This window comes from Camellia sinensis, chromosome 3 (genome assembly GCF_055761805.1).
Source record: "Camellia sinensis isolate YWXY chromosome 3, ASM5576180v1, whole genome shotgun sequence".
Lineage (NCBI taxonomy): Eukaryota > Viridiplantae > Streptophyta > Magnoliopsida > Ericales > Theaceae > Camellia > Camellia sinensis.
In genome coordinates this window covers 170,341,025-170,353,169 of record NC_138963.1, presented here as the reverse complement: position 1 = coordinate 170,353,169, position 12,145 = coordinate 170,341,025, and the positions used below count along the sequence as shown (strand labels likewise).

Here is a 12,145-nt window from a genome sequence, read left to right as displayed (position 1 = left end):
CTCAATAATTAGATTAATTAATGATTCATTTTCCATCACTAATTTTTTTTTAAAAAAAATTAGTGAAACAACTCTCTCTAACTTTATATAGTAGGAAAAGTCCAATATTATTTTTTTTTATTAGTTAAGGTCCCTCAACATTTTCATAAAGAAAATTTGACTTAAAGAAATTTTGCTGTCTCAGAGAAATTTGGAAATTTCTCTGTGATCATACCTAAGAAATTTTGAAAATTTTCTGTGAAAATTGAAATTCTCTGAGTTGGACAAAATTTCTCTAAGTCGAATTTTTTCAATGAAAATGTTAAGGGATCTTAACTACTATGAAAATATTATATGTCTTTTATCTTATAAAATCTTAATATCAGGGATATTAAAAAAAAAATCTGCTCCTCCCTTTTTTTTCCTACTTCTTGCTGAGCCGATTGAGTAAATATTGAAGCCTTTTCATTTTATTGTGTCTTAAAAAAAATAAATGATATATTTTTAAAAACATACTTAACGTCTATTTTTTTCCGAAAACAAACGCCAATAAATAAAAAAAATTACAATTATTAGGTTGATTTTTTTATTTTTTTTTATTTTTATGAATAATATATATTGAATCTCTTATAAAATGAACTGTTTGAATCATCGAAACAAAACCAGTGGTAAGCTTTATAAGAGCATCTCCATCAAACACATCAAATTTCTCTCTTAGACTCAGTTTGTTTAGAAAATGAAAGAAAATGAAAAAAATTTAACTTCTATGAGTTTGTTTAGTTTGAAAATGGTGGAAAGTATAAGAAAACTAATTTTCTTGTACAACTCATATTAGCATTATAACTATTTTTTTTTATTTCTTGCAAAAAAATACAAGAAAACACAAGAAAAATTAAATGTATGAGTTATCCATAACTAAACTTTTAAATTTTTCTATCTTTTGCTTACAAAATTTTCATCATAATCAAATGTTTACCAGAAAACATATATTTCTTTTCAAATTCTTTTCTTTCTAATCAACAGAGCCTTAGCTATTTTACCAAGAAAATTCACTAAACAAATACTCCATCAAGCTAACCTTTCCAATTGCCAAATTTGTTGAGCCTCAAATCCTCTCCCTAAGTAGCTAGCCATCAAGCCTCTACAAATATATGTAAATAACAAAATATTAGACAAGGATTACACAACTATTTTTTGAAATTTAATTTTGTTAACATATTTGATAAGTGTATAAACCAACCAACTTTTTTATTACTTAAATTAATGGGGTATTTTAAGTGGTCATGTGTATGAACAAAATAATTTTTTTTGTACAAAATTGTAAGCATACTGAAAAACCAAGAATGAATTGAAAAGAAAATTAGATTGAAGTGGATAAAAAAATAGAGATGAAGTGGTATTATTTATATTAGAAAGATATGATCATTTAAAAAAAAAAACACATTAGAAAAGTATCGGTTTAAAAATATCAGATCGAAAGTTGAACATATGAAAAATGTTAATTTAAAAAAAATATGAGTGTTTGAAAAAAAAAAAAAAAAAAAAGAAAGAAAGAAAGAAAGAAATGAGGATGTATTTAAAAAATGATTAGTTAAAGTAAAAAAGTAATTTTTTAGTTAAAATTTAATTATTTTGATAAAAATGTATCTTAAATTCTCTCATATTCATATTTAAATTTGAAAGAACCCATATGATGTTATAGGGTGGTGTGTCTAAGTTGAAACATTAATAATGGGACAAATAGAAAGAAAAAAATGTTGGTTTCATATATATATATATATATATAGCGATTTCATTAGTTTATGATCAATCCCAATTTCTTAGGAAATTATTAGAAGCCTGACACATGGTTTTGGTTAAGTTAGGCAGTTTTCAACTCCTTGACAAAACGAACAAATAAGAGATTGACATTAACATGGAAACATCTCAAACAATATTATTAACCACATCATATGAATACAGATCCAGATAACACCTCTTTTACTCGGTCATCATGACATAGTGTAAAAGAGACACAGTAATTAAACAAACACAAACACAAACTCAACTCACACAACACAAATTCACATACATTATTTAGGATATATAGTTGATAGTTACTCACAGATCAGCAAATCATAAATAAAACTACAAAAAAACACGGTTAATTAAAATTAGAAAAATTAAAAGAGGTGGTGGTGCTTCTTTCCATGTTCCTCCTCGCCTTCTTTCTTGGCGTCTTTCTTCTCATGGTGCTCATGGAATGCGTACCCACCGGCCCCGACTGCCACTGCTGCTGCAATTTCTTCCTCTATCTTGTGCTTGTGGGCGTTCTCCGGGTCTTTCTTAGACTTATGCTTCTCATGCTGCCAAATATTTTCATGAAATTAGGGAAAAAACAATATATTTGGATGGTTTGTTTCCACCTAAACACTAAAAAGACAATAAGCAAATCATAATTTCTTAGAAGTCTTGACCACCTACAATACTTGATCTCGACCCATAATCTGATCATAAAGTTTGATAAATAAATTGCAAGCTTGAAATAAATTTGAATCACACAATTTACTTTTCTAGGCATTTTTTAAAATAAAATTTTTGATTGCTTAGTATTGCTGGTATACATAATACTATATAAAAAGAAAAAATAAAAACACAACTACTGATTACTGAACTATCTCACATGAAATAAGTCCAACCTTTTGTGGATTTCACACTTATGTGAGAAAATTGTATTCGATTCTAGAATTAATTTATGTACGAGTAAAAGTAGTGTATAACAAGTGTCTGGAACATTACCAAAGCATAAGCACCGGCAGCAACAGCACCAAGTTCACCGAGGTGCTCGTGACTCTTATGTTGCTTGTACTCCTCCTCAGGTGTCTGTTCCTTCTTCTCGTGGTGGAAGGGGTGGTGGTGCTTCTTCTCTTCTTCCATGATGGTGGTGGTGGTGGTGGTTGCAAAAAATAAAAGTAGAGTAAGGGTGAGAATGGAAATGGATAGAATGTAGAGATAGATGATTTATGGAAAGAAAACCAATGGAGGGTGCTATTTATAAAGTGATGATGATGATGGGTAAGCCACAGGAAACCAACCAATAACTTCTCAATCCACAGAGTCCAATTTGTTGCTAGGTGTATTTTGAGTCATTAATATTTAGATGGACGGTCATGATTCTAGTAATGTAATTTGTTGCTGGGTATCTTGAGAGTTATTAATATTTAGATGGACGGTGTTCACGGATCTTTGTTAATCTATTTTTAATAAATTTTGAGTAATTGAGTTCTCTCTCTGTAGAATTAATCTCCATCGAGTAATTGCTTTTTGAAAAATATTTTTAATCATTAATTTATCTTTTAAGATTCAAACATATTAATTAAGACACAACATATACATATATTTCATCATGTGACTGTGAAATACACTTAACAATATTTCTAATTGATATGTTTTAGATATATTAGTTAGTATTCTTATAACATTATATTGTTTTTCTTACCTCTGGAAAAAATTATTTATATATTTTCCTAAGAAAAAATACTGAAAGTAGCAAGTGGTAGATAAATTCAATTCAGTTAAATAATTTACACAGCTTATGGATCTAGACTGTACAATTCAGTATGAGGGCTTATAATGCAAATATAATTTTAATCAAGGATTTGAACCTTTCAACTATTAGAATGAAGTTAAAGAGACGAATAATACTTAGAGATCATGAAAAAAATATCGTGAAATGATTTATGAAGATTTTTCATCCCTTGATTAGTGTTTTTCATCAATTGATTAGTGTATGGTGTTTTCTTGTATGTATAATCTAATGGTGAAAAATCTTTCATGATTATTTTTATAATATTTTTTTATGATACGTAGCATTAAAAACAATAGAGGTGTTTGAAGGTCTCGGAACAATCAACTAGTTTCCAAAGTGCTTGCAATTGTCCGATTTGAAATGCGGCCAAAGTAATTGTCAAGACATTTGGAACACTTGAATACTTGATTCTGATTTTTGGCCTTTTAAATCTACTCCCTGAAATTTTATATCAATTTGTTACACCCGCAAGTTGATGATCATGACTTTATTTTTGTATGAATTTACCTCCTTTTACTCTATTATAGTATAATATCACCATTTTAATTGTTTCAAATTAAAATAAAATTTCAAAAACACTGTATTGTTAGAACCTTAGGAAAAAATAGTGTGAAATAACAAAACTACTCCTCAAGATTTAATGGATCTCTGCATTTCAAAATAATATTATGTGATATAATTATGTGATTTTATTAGCAAATAAGAAATTACGATAGATATTACTTGAGTCATCTTTTGTTTCTCAATTACTCAATAAAGGTGAGTCAAAGTATTCTATTTGTAAAAAATTTCAATTTTTCATTAATTTAAAATATTATATAAATAATATAACCTAAAATTTCAAAATTAGTGCTAAAAAAATCTCTCTTTCAAATAAGATAGCCTTTAATTGGTGTACTAAAAAATAATTTTTTAATCAAGTAAACAAATGAATGCTGGCCAGGTAGAGGTCCCCCCGCGTCCGGATCCTCTAGAGTTATTCTCTAGAGTGATCTCCTGAAGTGGATGATCGGACGGCTGTGCTTAGGCCTCACCAAAACGACGTCGTTTTGGTGAGGATTTTCCAAAAAAAAAAAAAAATGCATTTTCGATTTCAAAATTCCCCCCAGGCTGAAGAGGTATATCAGACGAGCGGGAAGAAGCAGAGCCGTGAAAGGAGAGAGGGAAGAAGACTGAGAGAGGCTGCTCTGTTGTGCATCCCGTCGCCTCACCGTCGCAGTCGCCCCGCTGTCGCCGCCGTCCCGCAGTCGTCCCGTCGCCCCACCGTCGCAGTCGCCACTGTCCTGCCGTAAGGTTCGGTCTCTCATCTCATTCCCTATTCCTCTCTCTCTCTGCCGTAAGCTTCGGTCTCTCATTTCATTCCCTATCCCGTCGCCCCATCTTGCTAAGAAGTTAGGGTTTTCTATTTCATGTATTGCTTAAATCATTGATTTGCACCCTTTATATACATATATATGTGTAGATATATATGTATTTCAATCTTATTTCAGTTTTGCTTGTAGATTTTACACTGAATAATCTCTCGAAAATTGGTATATGAGTTTGTTCTTTGTTTCATTACCCTCTGTTTGGTTACCTGGAAAACGAAGAAAAAGAAGGGAAACACCAACATTGTTGTCTTACTCACTAAGTTGGAATGTTCACACACCAACTGTTTGATAATTTGCTCCTTTGAACTGTGCACACATCACGCCCAATCGTACCTTACTTTCACTATTTGTTCTAGTCCATTAGCTGTTAAATGAACTCTTCTGTTCCCATCTCATTTGTTCTACTACTTCATAGAATGTTCCCATCTTTAGAGCAACTACTGCTACAATCTCAAATTCATTATCATTTAATAGTGAATCGAATAGAAGAAGGGGAAGGATGATTAAGGAGGCTAAAGCAACTGTCCAGATGGGGAAATCGCTTAGAATAGATTTTGGTGGAAATGAGGCTAACGTGGTAGAGAAGATAATCCAGCTAGAATATAGTAATTTGGAGAGGATTGCTGCAGGCGCGCGGGTAGCTGAAGTCTGAACTACCAATGGAGGAGTATGGGTGTTATACAGATCTGTTTATGAAGATAATGACATGGTATGCTGGTGTATCTTTGAGTGTTCTGTGGTGAATGTCTATGCTCCAACTGATGTTAGCAAGAGAAGGCAGCTTTGGGAAGTATTAAGGAGATTGAACTTTCCTTTCCTAATCCATGGTGCATGGGTGGAGATTTCAAGAAAATTAGATTTCTAAGTGAAATGAAGGGATGCTGAAGAAGGGAGAGAGGCATGAATGACTTCAATGATATGATTGATCAACTGAGCCTAGTTGATTTTCCAATGAGGGGTAGAAGCTTTACCTAGTGTAATGCACAATAGACAGATTCCTATTGGATAGTAGCTGGGTCGAGGAGTTTTCTTTCAAACAATGGGGATTTCCTAGATCAATTTTTGACCACTTTCCAATCCTATTAATTGAGGTGATAAGAACAAACATTACTATGTTGAAGTAAATTGAGGATATGATTGTGAAACAACCAAATGGAGGAAATAGATCTACGTACCCAACCCTACGTAATTGGATGAGACAAACGCTGATTGAGTTCAATTCTGTTTATTAGAGATATGTATATGCCAGTGGTTGTATAGCTTATAGGATTCAGGATTTTGGGTGTGCACATGTTTCGCCCCATTTTTGGTGTTCCGTTTATAATACAGTAGTTATTAAAAACACATTAATCCTTTAAGCCATCTATTGCTCAAGGATGAGCAAGAAAATTCCTCAATGCTCTTTCTTTTGTATTATTGTAACCAGATTTCATGGGCAGAACATACAGGAATCATAATGGTTTGTAAAACTGTAATTAAGAGAAAGGAGAACAATATACTCCTGCCACCAATATTTTGAAGAATAACCTAATACGAAGTTGATTAAGCAATCTGCAAGCTAAAAAAGTATTCAACTTTCATCCATAATTTGTTTGAAGAATAAGCAAATAAGTGTAACAAATGTGATTTGCTTTTATGTTAATGACATGTTTATGCAATACTGGAAATAAACATTATGATTATACAGACCGCATGTAAGAAATATTGGTTCTAGACATCCAGAAGCTGAAGATACTAACATATCCATCCAGTAACAGATCATAAAGATATAAAAAGAGTTTCAATTAGACTACCTTGGAACTATTGGTCAGAGTGGTACTTCGAAATTCTTGAAGGCTCTTAAGGTACTTGTTTCTCTTCACGTTGTCTATTTCGAATTATCAGTTGCTGACTGAACCTCAATATTTTCATTGCTGTTGAAACTAATTGTGTGACTGTTTGTGTAGGAAAATAAGGATCTTGGAGCTGACAATGGTTTAATTGGTCAATTTGGTGTTGGGTTCTATTCAGCATTTTTGGTTGCTGAAAAGGTGCACTCACAGCTTTCATTTAATTGATATTCTGAATCTTCTGATTCAGGTTTTTGAAGTAGGGGATTTGCTTTCTCAAATCTTGTCTGAGATGCAATTGGAGTTTGATTTTTATCTTCTTTTTTGATCAGGTGGTGGTCTGTAGAAAGAGTCCAAGGTCAGACAAGCAACATTTTTATCTTCTTATTTAAGGGTACTTTACCTCTTCCTTGGTTTGCATGTCAGGGGTGTCTGTTTAAATGTGGACATATTATTAAATAGTTATGAAAATGTTGGATGTGGTTGTTGCAAATATCATTGAGACAACCCCTATGCTATATTGTTGAGGTGCATTAATGCTATGGGATGGAATGGGATGGAATGGTCTGGAACAGTTTCAAGAAAATCTGTAGAATTATACTGTGATAACTTGACTTTCCTAACACACTTGTTAATAACTTGTATTTTATGCAAAAAAAAAAAATGGCTTCATCTTCTATTGATAATACGAACTTAAGATTAAAGCAAAGGTTTTGTAATTGTGGAAGAATAGCTTCCATGCGTATTGTACGAACCAATGCGAATGGAAATAAAGGACGTGTCTATTTTGTTTGCCCAAGAAAATATGTAAGTACCTGTTATATAAATGAATCTGTTACTTTTTACAAATTTCATTTGTCCTTTATTGATTAATTGATTCTTGTCCATTGTAGGATTCGAACGACCACTGCAATTACTTCAGGTGGTTCGCAGATGATGACGAGGACGACATTACCTCATCAATCCGTGGCAATGCTGACGACGACGACATTACTTCAAGGCTTGGTGAGCATGATAGAAGGCTTCAAAGGATTGAGAACATCTTGAAGGCAGTGACTTATGTCATTGTATTTTGTGTATTTTTTTACTTTTTCATGTAAATGACTCAGTTCTTAGGTTTTCGAACATCCTATGAATGTAATCTACTTTTGTACTTGTTTTGTAATTTTTTTTGGTGCTCCAAATTCTGAAGGTTTGCAAAAACAAGTGTGTAACAGGTTTATTTGAGATGAAATGTTGAATGAACAGTTTCTTAAATCTATTGAATTATGTTGGTTGCTTAACAATGTGTATTATATGTGATGGTTTGGAAATGTTGAATGTTATATAACAGGTTTCTGAAATGTTGAATAATGTTGAATGTTGAACTGATGAAAATGTTGAATGTTGTATAACAGGTTTCTGAAATCTATTGAAAATGTTGAAATGTTGAAATATTGAATATTGTATAACAGGTTGCTGTATTATATGAAATGTTGAATGTTGTATAACATGTTTCTAAAATCTGCAACAGTTTAAAAATCTGCAACAATAAAATGTTCAATGTTATATGAAATGTTCAATGTTGTATAACAGGTTTCCCAAAGCAGAATTTTAAATCTTTCGAATTATAAAACCTTATTCTAAGTCTTGCCTAGCATCATCCACACAGAATGAAATCTGCAAACAGAATTGATGCAAAAATTCCGTCAAGTATTTAAGCAAAAATTTGTATTGCCTTGCATCATCCAGACAGAATTTAAGCATTACAAAAGCAGAATTTTAATCCATCAAAGCTGCAAACAGAGAAACTACAACTCTAACTCTATTTCACCAAAAAAATCTGCAATAGTTTCATCAACATTTCAGCAACATTTCATCAACTCTATTTCAGCAACATTTGAGCATTATTGAAGCAAAAAATCTGCAACATTTGAACTCTATTTCAGCAATTTTTCAGCAACAAATTCAGCAACATTTTAACTCCATTACAGCAACATTTCAGCAAAAATTCAGCAACATTTTAACTCCATAACAGCAACATTTCAGCAACAATTTCACCAACATTTCATCAACTCTATTTCAGCAACATTTGAGCATTATTCAAGCAAAAAAATTGCAACAGTTTAACTGAAATGTTGCTGAATTCAGGAACATTTAAACTCCATTACAGAAACATTTCAGCAATATTCAGGAACATTTAATTCAGGAACATTTAAACTCCATTACAGGAACATTTCAGCAATATTTGAACTCTATTTCAGCAATTTTTCAGCAACAAATTCAGGAACATTTAAACTCCACTACAGCAACATTTCAGCAACAGTTTCATGAAAGGTTTTCAATATGACATATCCAACAAAAAATTCACAAAGATTCCCAAAACAAAAGAACGCTAAGATGTTGACGTGTGATCCATATGCCCATGCCCATGCCCACGCCCACGCCCACGACCACGAGCATATAGTACCTACAAAAAAAAAATAATAATATTACATCAAAGGAACCATAAAATAAATTGTAACTTTAAATGAATGAAAGACAAAATAAAAGAGGAAAGGTGAAAAATAAATTACTTCACTACATGCGGGACTATTTGAGGCTTGCGAGTGATAACTACTTGCATTGTTAAGCAATGCTTGATAGGTTCCATGGACGGAATACATCGATGGCATGGAAAAATGCATATTGTGATGAGGAAAACTTGGCTGCAACAATAACAAACACATATCAATTTCAAATGATAATAGTCACCTACAAATCTTTACTAAAACTTCTTATTAAACTAACTTACATCATAGGCGGGATACATAAATTGAGACGAAGAAGCTCTAACTTCAGGAACACTCGGCGAGGATGGAGGAAGTTGAGGAGCACTTGAAAATAAAGGAGCCGACTGATGAAATAAGGGAGGTGCTTCAGGAGCACTTGCCGAAAATAAGGGAGGAGTTTGAGGAGTAACAGACATGGAAGTTTGAGAAGCATTATATGAACTTGTTTTATTTTTCTTTGCCAACGCAAGCTCCAAACCACCTTTTATCCGCCTTCGTCCCTTGCTAGTGCACTCTCTTCTCTTGAGTCCTTTTGCTTGAACTACATTGTTATCCGCTACACCATCCACTTCAAAGCTTTCGGGGGGGCTTTCTTGAATATTATCTGAACAATGCATATTGAATTTTGCGCTTAACATGGTTTCAATGTCTGCAATTAATTCATCCGCTTTCTCGACCGTCAAATTATATGTTTCCTCACTTTCAGAAGCTCTACACGCTACTGATCTGAATATTGCCATCAATGACCTATAACGTGAAGTTTGATGCAATCTTACATCAACTTGAATATCATGTCCACACCTATCTTTCACATTTTCAGATCTTGCTTTTTTAGTCCATCTCTTCAGAATATATTGTGAAGGAATCTCTTTGAATTTGAGTCTTTCTCTAAGGATCTTCAAACAATGACTACACAAAATGCCCTTCATTTCAAACTTTCTACAACTGCAAGTGACTAAATCATCACACTCCTGTCTCACCTTCCTCACCTTTATACCATCACTATCAAGAACCGTATAAACGGTACTGTCACCATCATTTTCAATTTCTTCAATGTTTACTTCAAGGGACTTGACATACTCATCCTGAAATTCTTCAAAAATTTTATTTGTGTAAACATCTGCAGCTTGCTCCATAATCTTCACTTTAATATTCACCCTTGGCAACTTTTGGCATAGAGCATATTCGGCTTGTAACTCTTTGTACCTCTTCTCAGACAGAACTCGATCAAAATGCATGAAAAATTGCATTAAGTTATGATCAGACTGAATGAAATCCTTCAAGAAAGCATTAAAGGATTCACTAAGTTGGGTGCTACTCATGCCCGCACCCCATGCATTTCTAACATATGGCCAACCCCACTTTTCCTTCACCCCAAATGTTAACTTCAACCAATGATTATCTCTTACTTCATACTTGTCAAGCATTTCCTCCCATTTTAACGTAAACTCTTCCTCATCCTCAATGTCGTACATAAACGTGGATAAAACACTCTTGATCCCCTTATCCTTCACCGCCGCCTTATCCTTGAAGATAGAATTTGCATGCCTTAATGCATTTTGCATCAAATGCCAAGTGCAAAGGCGGTGGGTTGTGTTAGGCATGACAATATGTATGGCCTTAGCCATTGCAGCATCCTGATCCGTAAAAATTGTTTTCGGAGCCTTACTTGACATTGCCTCCAAGAATCTTCTAAAAAGCCATACAAAAGAATCGGCGGTCTCATCATACATCAAAGCTGCACCAAATATCACAGTTTCCCTATGATGGTTAAATCCAACAAAAGACGTAAATGGTCTATGTGCACTATTTAACTTGTAAGTAGTGTCGAAAGTCACAACATCACCAAATTGCCCATAATCCATGATCATCTGAGCATCGGCCCAAAATATGTTTGTAATCTGCTCCTCGTTATCTAATTGGACCGAGTAAAAAAAAGATGGATTCTCTAATGATTTGTCACGAAAATATTGCAAAATGCTACCTGCCTCCCCATATGCTAAACTGTTTTGCCTCTTCGTTCTCAAATAATTTTTTTGGTCCAGTTTTGTGAACCCAAGTGACTCCCTTCCACCAACTTCATTACCCATGAGCTCAAATGCAGCATTAAGACGGATTCCAGATTTTTCAGCTAAATCTATTTCGGTTGCCTGTGATGCAGATATCTTCCTTTGGGATGGTAACATATGCGTACATTCTGTTGGTACAAAGATATGATTATGTTGTTCAACAAAATCACTAACAAAGAATTTCTGTATATTCCTATCCCACTTAATAACAAGTCGGGCTTGACAACCGGTCCTCACTTCCTGCCTAGGATTTTTTGTTAATGGATCTCGCTTGTCGACAACCCGAAATCCCTCCTTATTACAAACAAATTGCCTTGAAGTGATTTGCCCCTCTTTGCTCTTGTTTACATAACCCCTTCTAATACTGAAGCCCAACCTTCCTCCATACCTATTATAGAAATCATATACTTCTTGTTCTGTATCAAATGTCATGCGAACTCTAGGCTTCCAATCACACTCACCCCCATCATTCTCATGATTGTTAGGTTCCATATCAATGTGGCAAGTCACTTAAAAAATAAAGAAGTGCTCAATATTAGCATAAAAACTGTACATTATGTTTGCAAAATAATACAAACTGAATAAGATAATCAACGAAAAACAAACTGAATAATACAAACTAAATTATGGTCTTTGTTATGTACCACAGTGTGGTTTTAAGATGTGCACTACAGCAGGTATTCAGAAGATAAAAATATAAATGAGTCCTCTGAAGCATTCATGCACTATATGTTGCTTAATATACATGACCATCCAGCATTTGCACTCTTAGGTAATATGTTGTCAATTTTAATTTGTG

The 12,145-nt window shown here is 33.4% G+C and overlaps 2 protein-coding genes and 1 long non-coding RNA gene across 3 annotated transcripts; 1 reads left to right on the top strand and 2 right to left on the bottom strand.

The window, feature by feature from the left end:
• Positions 1-1,889: 1,889 nt before the first annotated feature.
• LOC114323579 (uncharacterized) lies at positions 1,890-3,192 on the bottom strand. Its single transcript, XM_028271209.2, has 2 exons — positions 2,758-3,192; positions 1,890-2,324 (listed from the first exon to the last, which is right to left on the bottom strand). The coding sequence occupies exons 1-2, from the start codon at positions 2,893-2,895 to the stop codon at positions 2,142-2,144; spliced, it is 321 nt and encodes a 106-aa protein (XP_028127010.2). The 5' UTR covers positions 2,896-3,192; the 3' UTR covers positions 1,890-2,141.
• A 4,129-nt stretch (positions 3,193-7,321) lies between these two features.
• On the top strand, positions 7,322-8,029 carry LOC114309236 (uncharacterized). Its single transcript, XR_014363220.1, has 2 exons — positions 7,322-7,553; positions 7,640-8,029. It is a non-coding gene; the product is annotated as an uncharacterized LOC114309236 (long non-coding RNA).
• A 1,091-nt stretch (positions 8,030-9,120) lies between these two features.
• LOC145822016 (protein FAR1-RELATED SEQUENCE 5-like) lies at positions 9,121-11,838 on the bottom strand. Its single transcript, XM_082918588.1, has 3 exons — positions 9,520-11,838; positions 9,302-9,433; positions 9,121-9,195 (listed from the first exon to the last, which is right to left on the bottom strand). Exons 1-3 carry the CDS (start codon positions 11,836-11,838, stop codon positions 9,121-9,123), a joined length of 2,526 nt encoding a protein of 841 aa, XP_082774714.1.
• Positions 11,839-12,145: the final 307 nt, after the last annotated feature.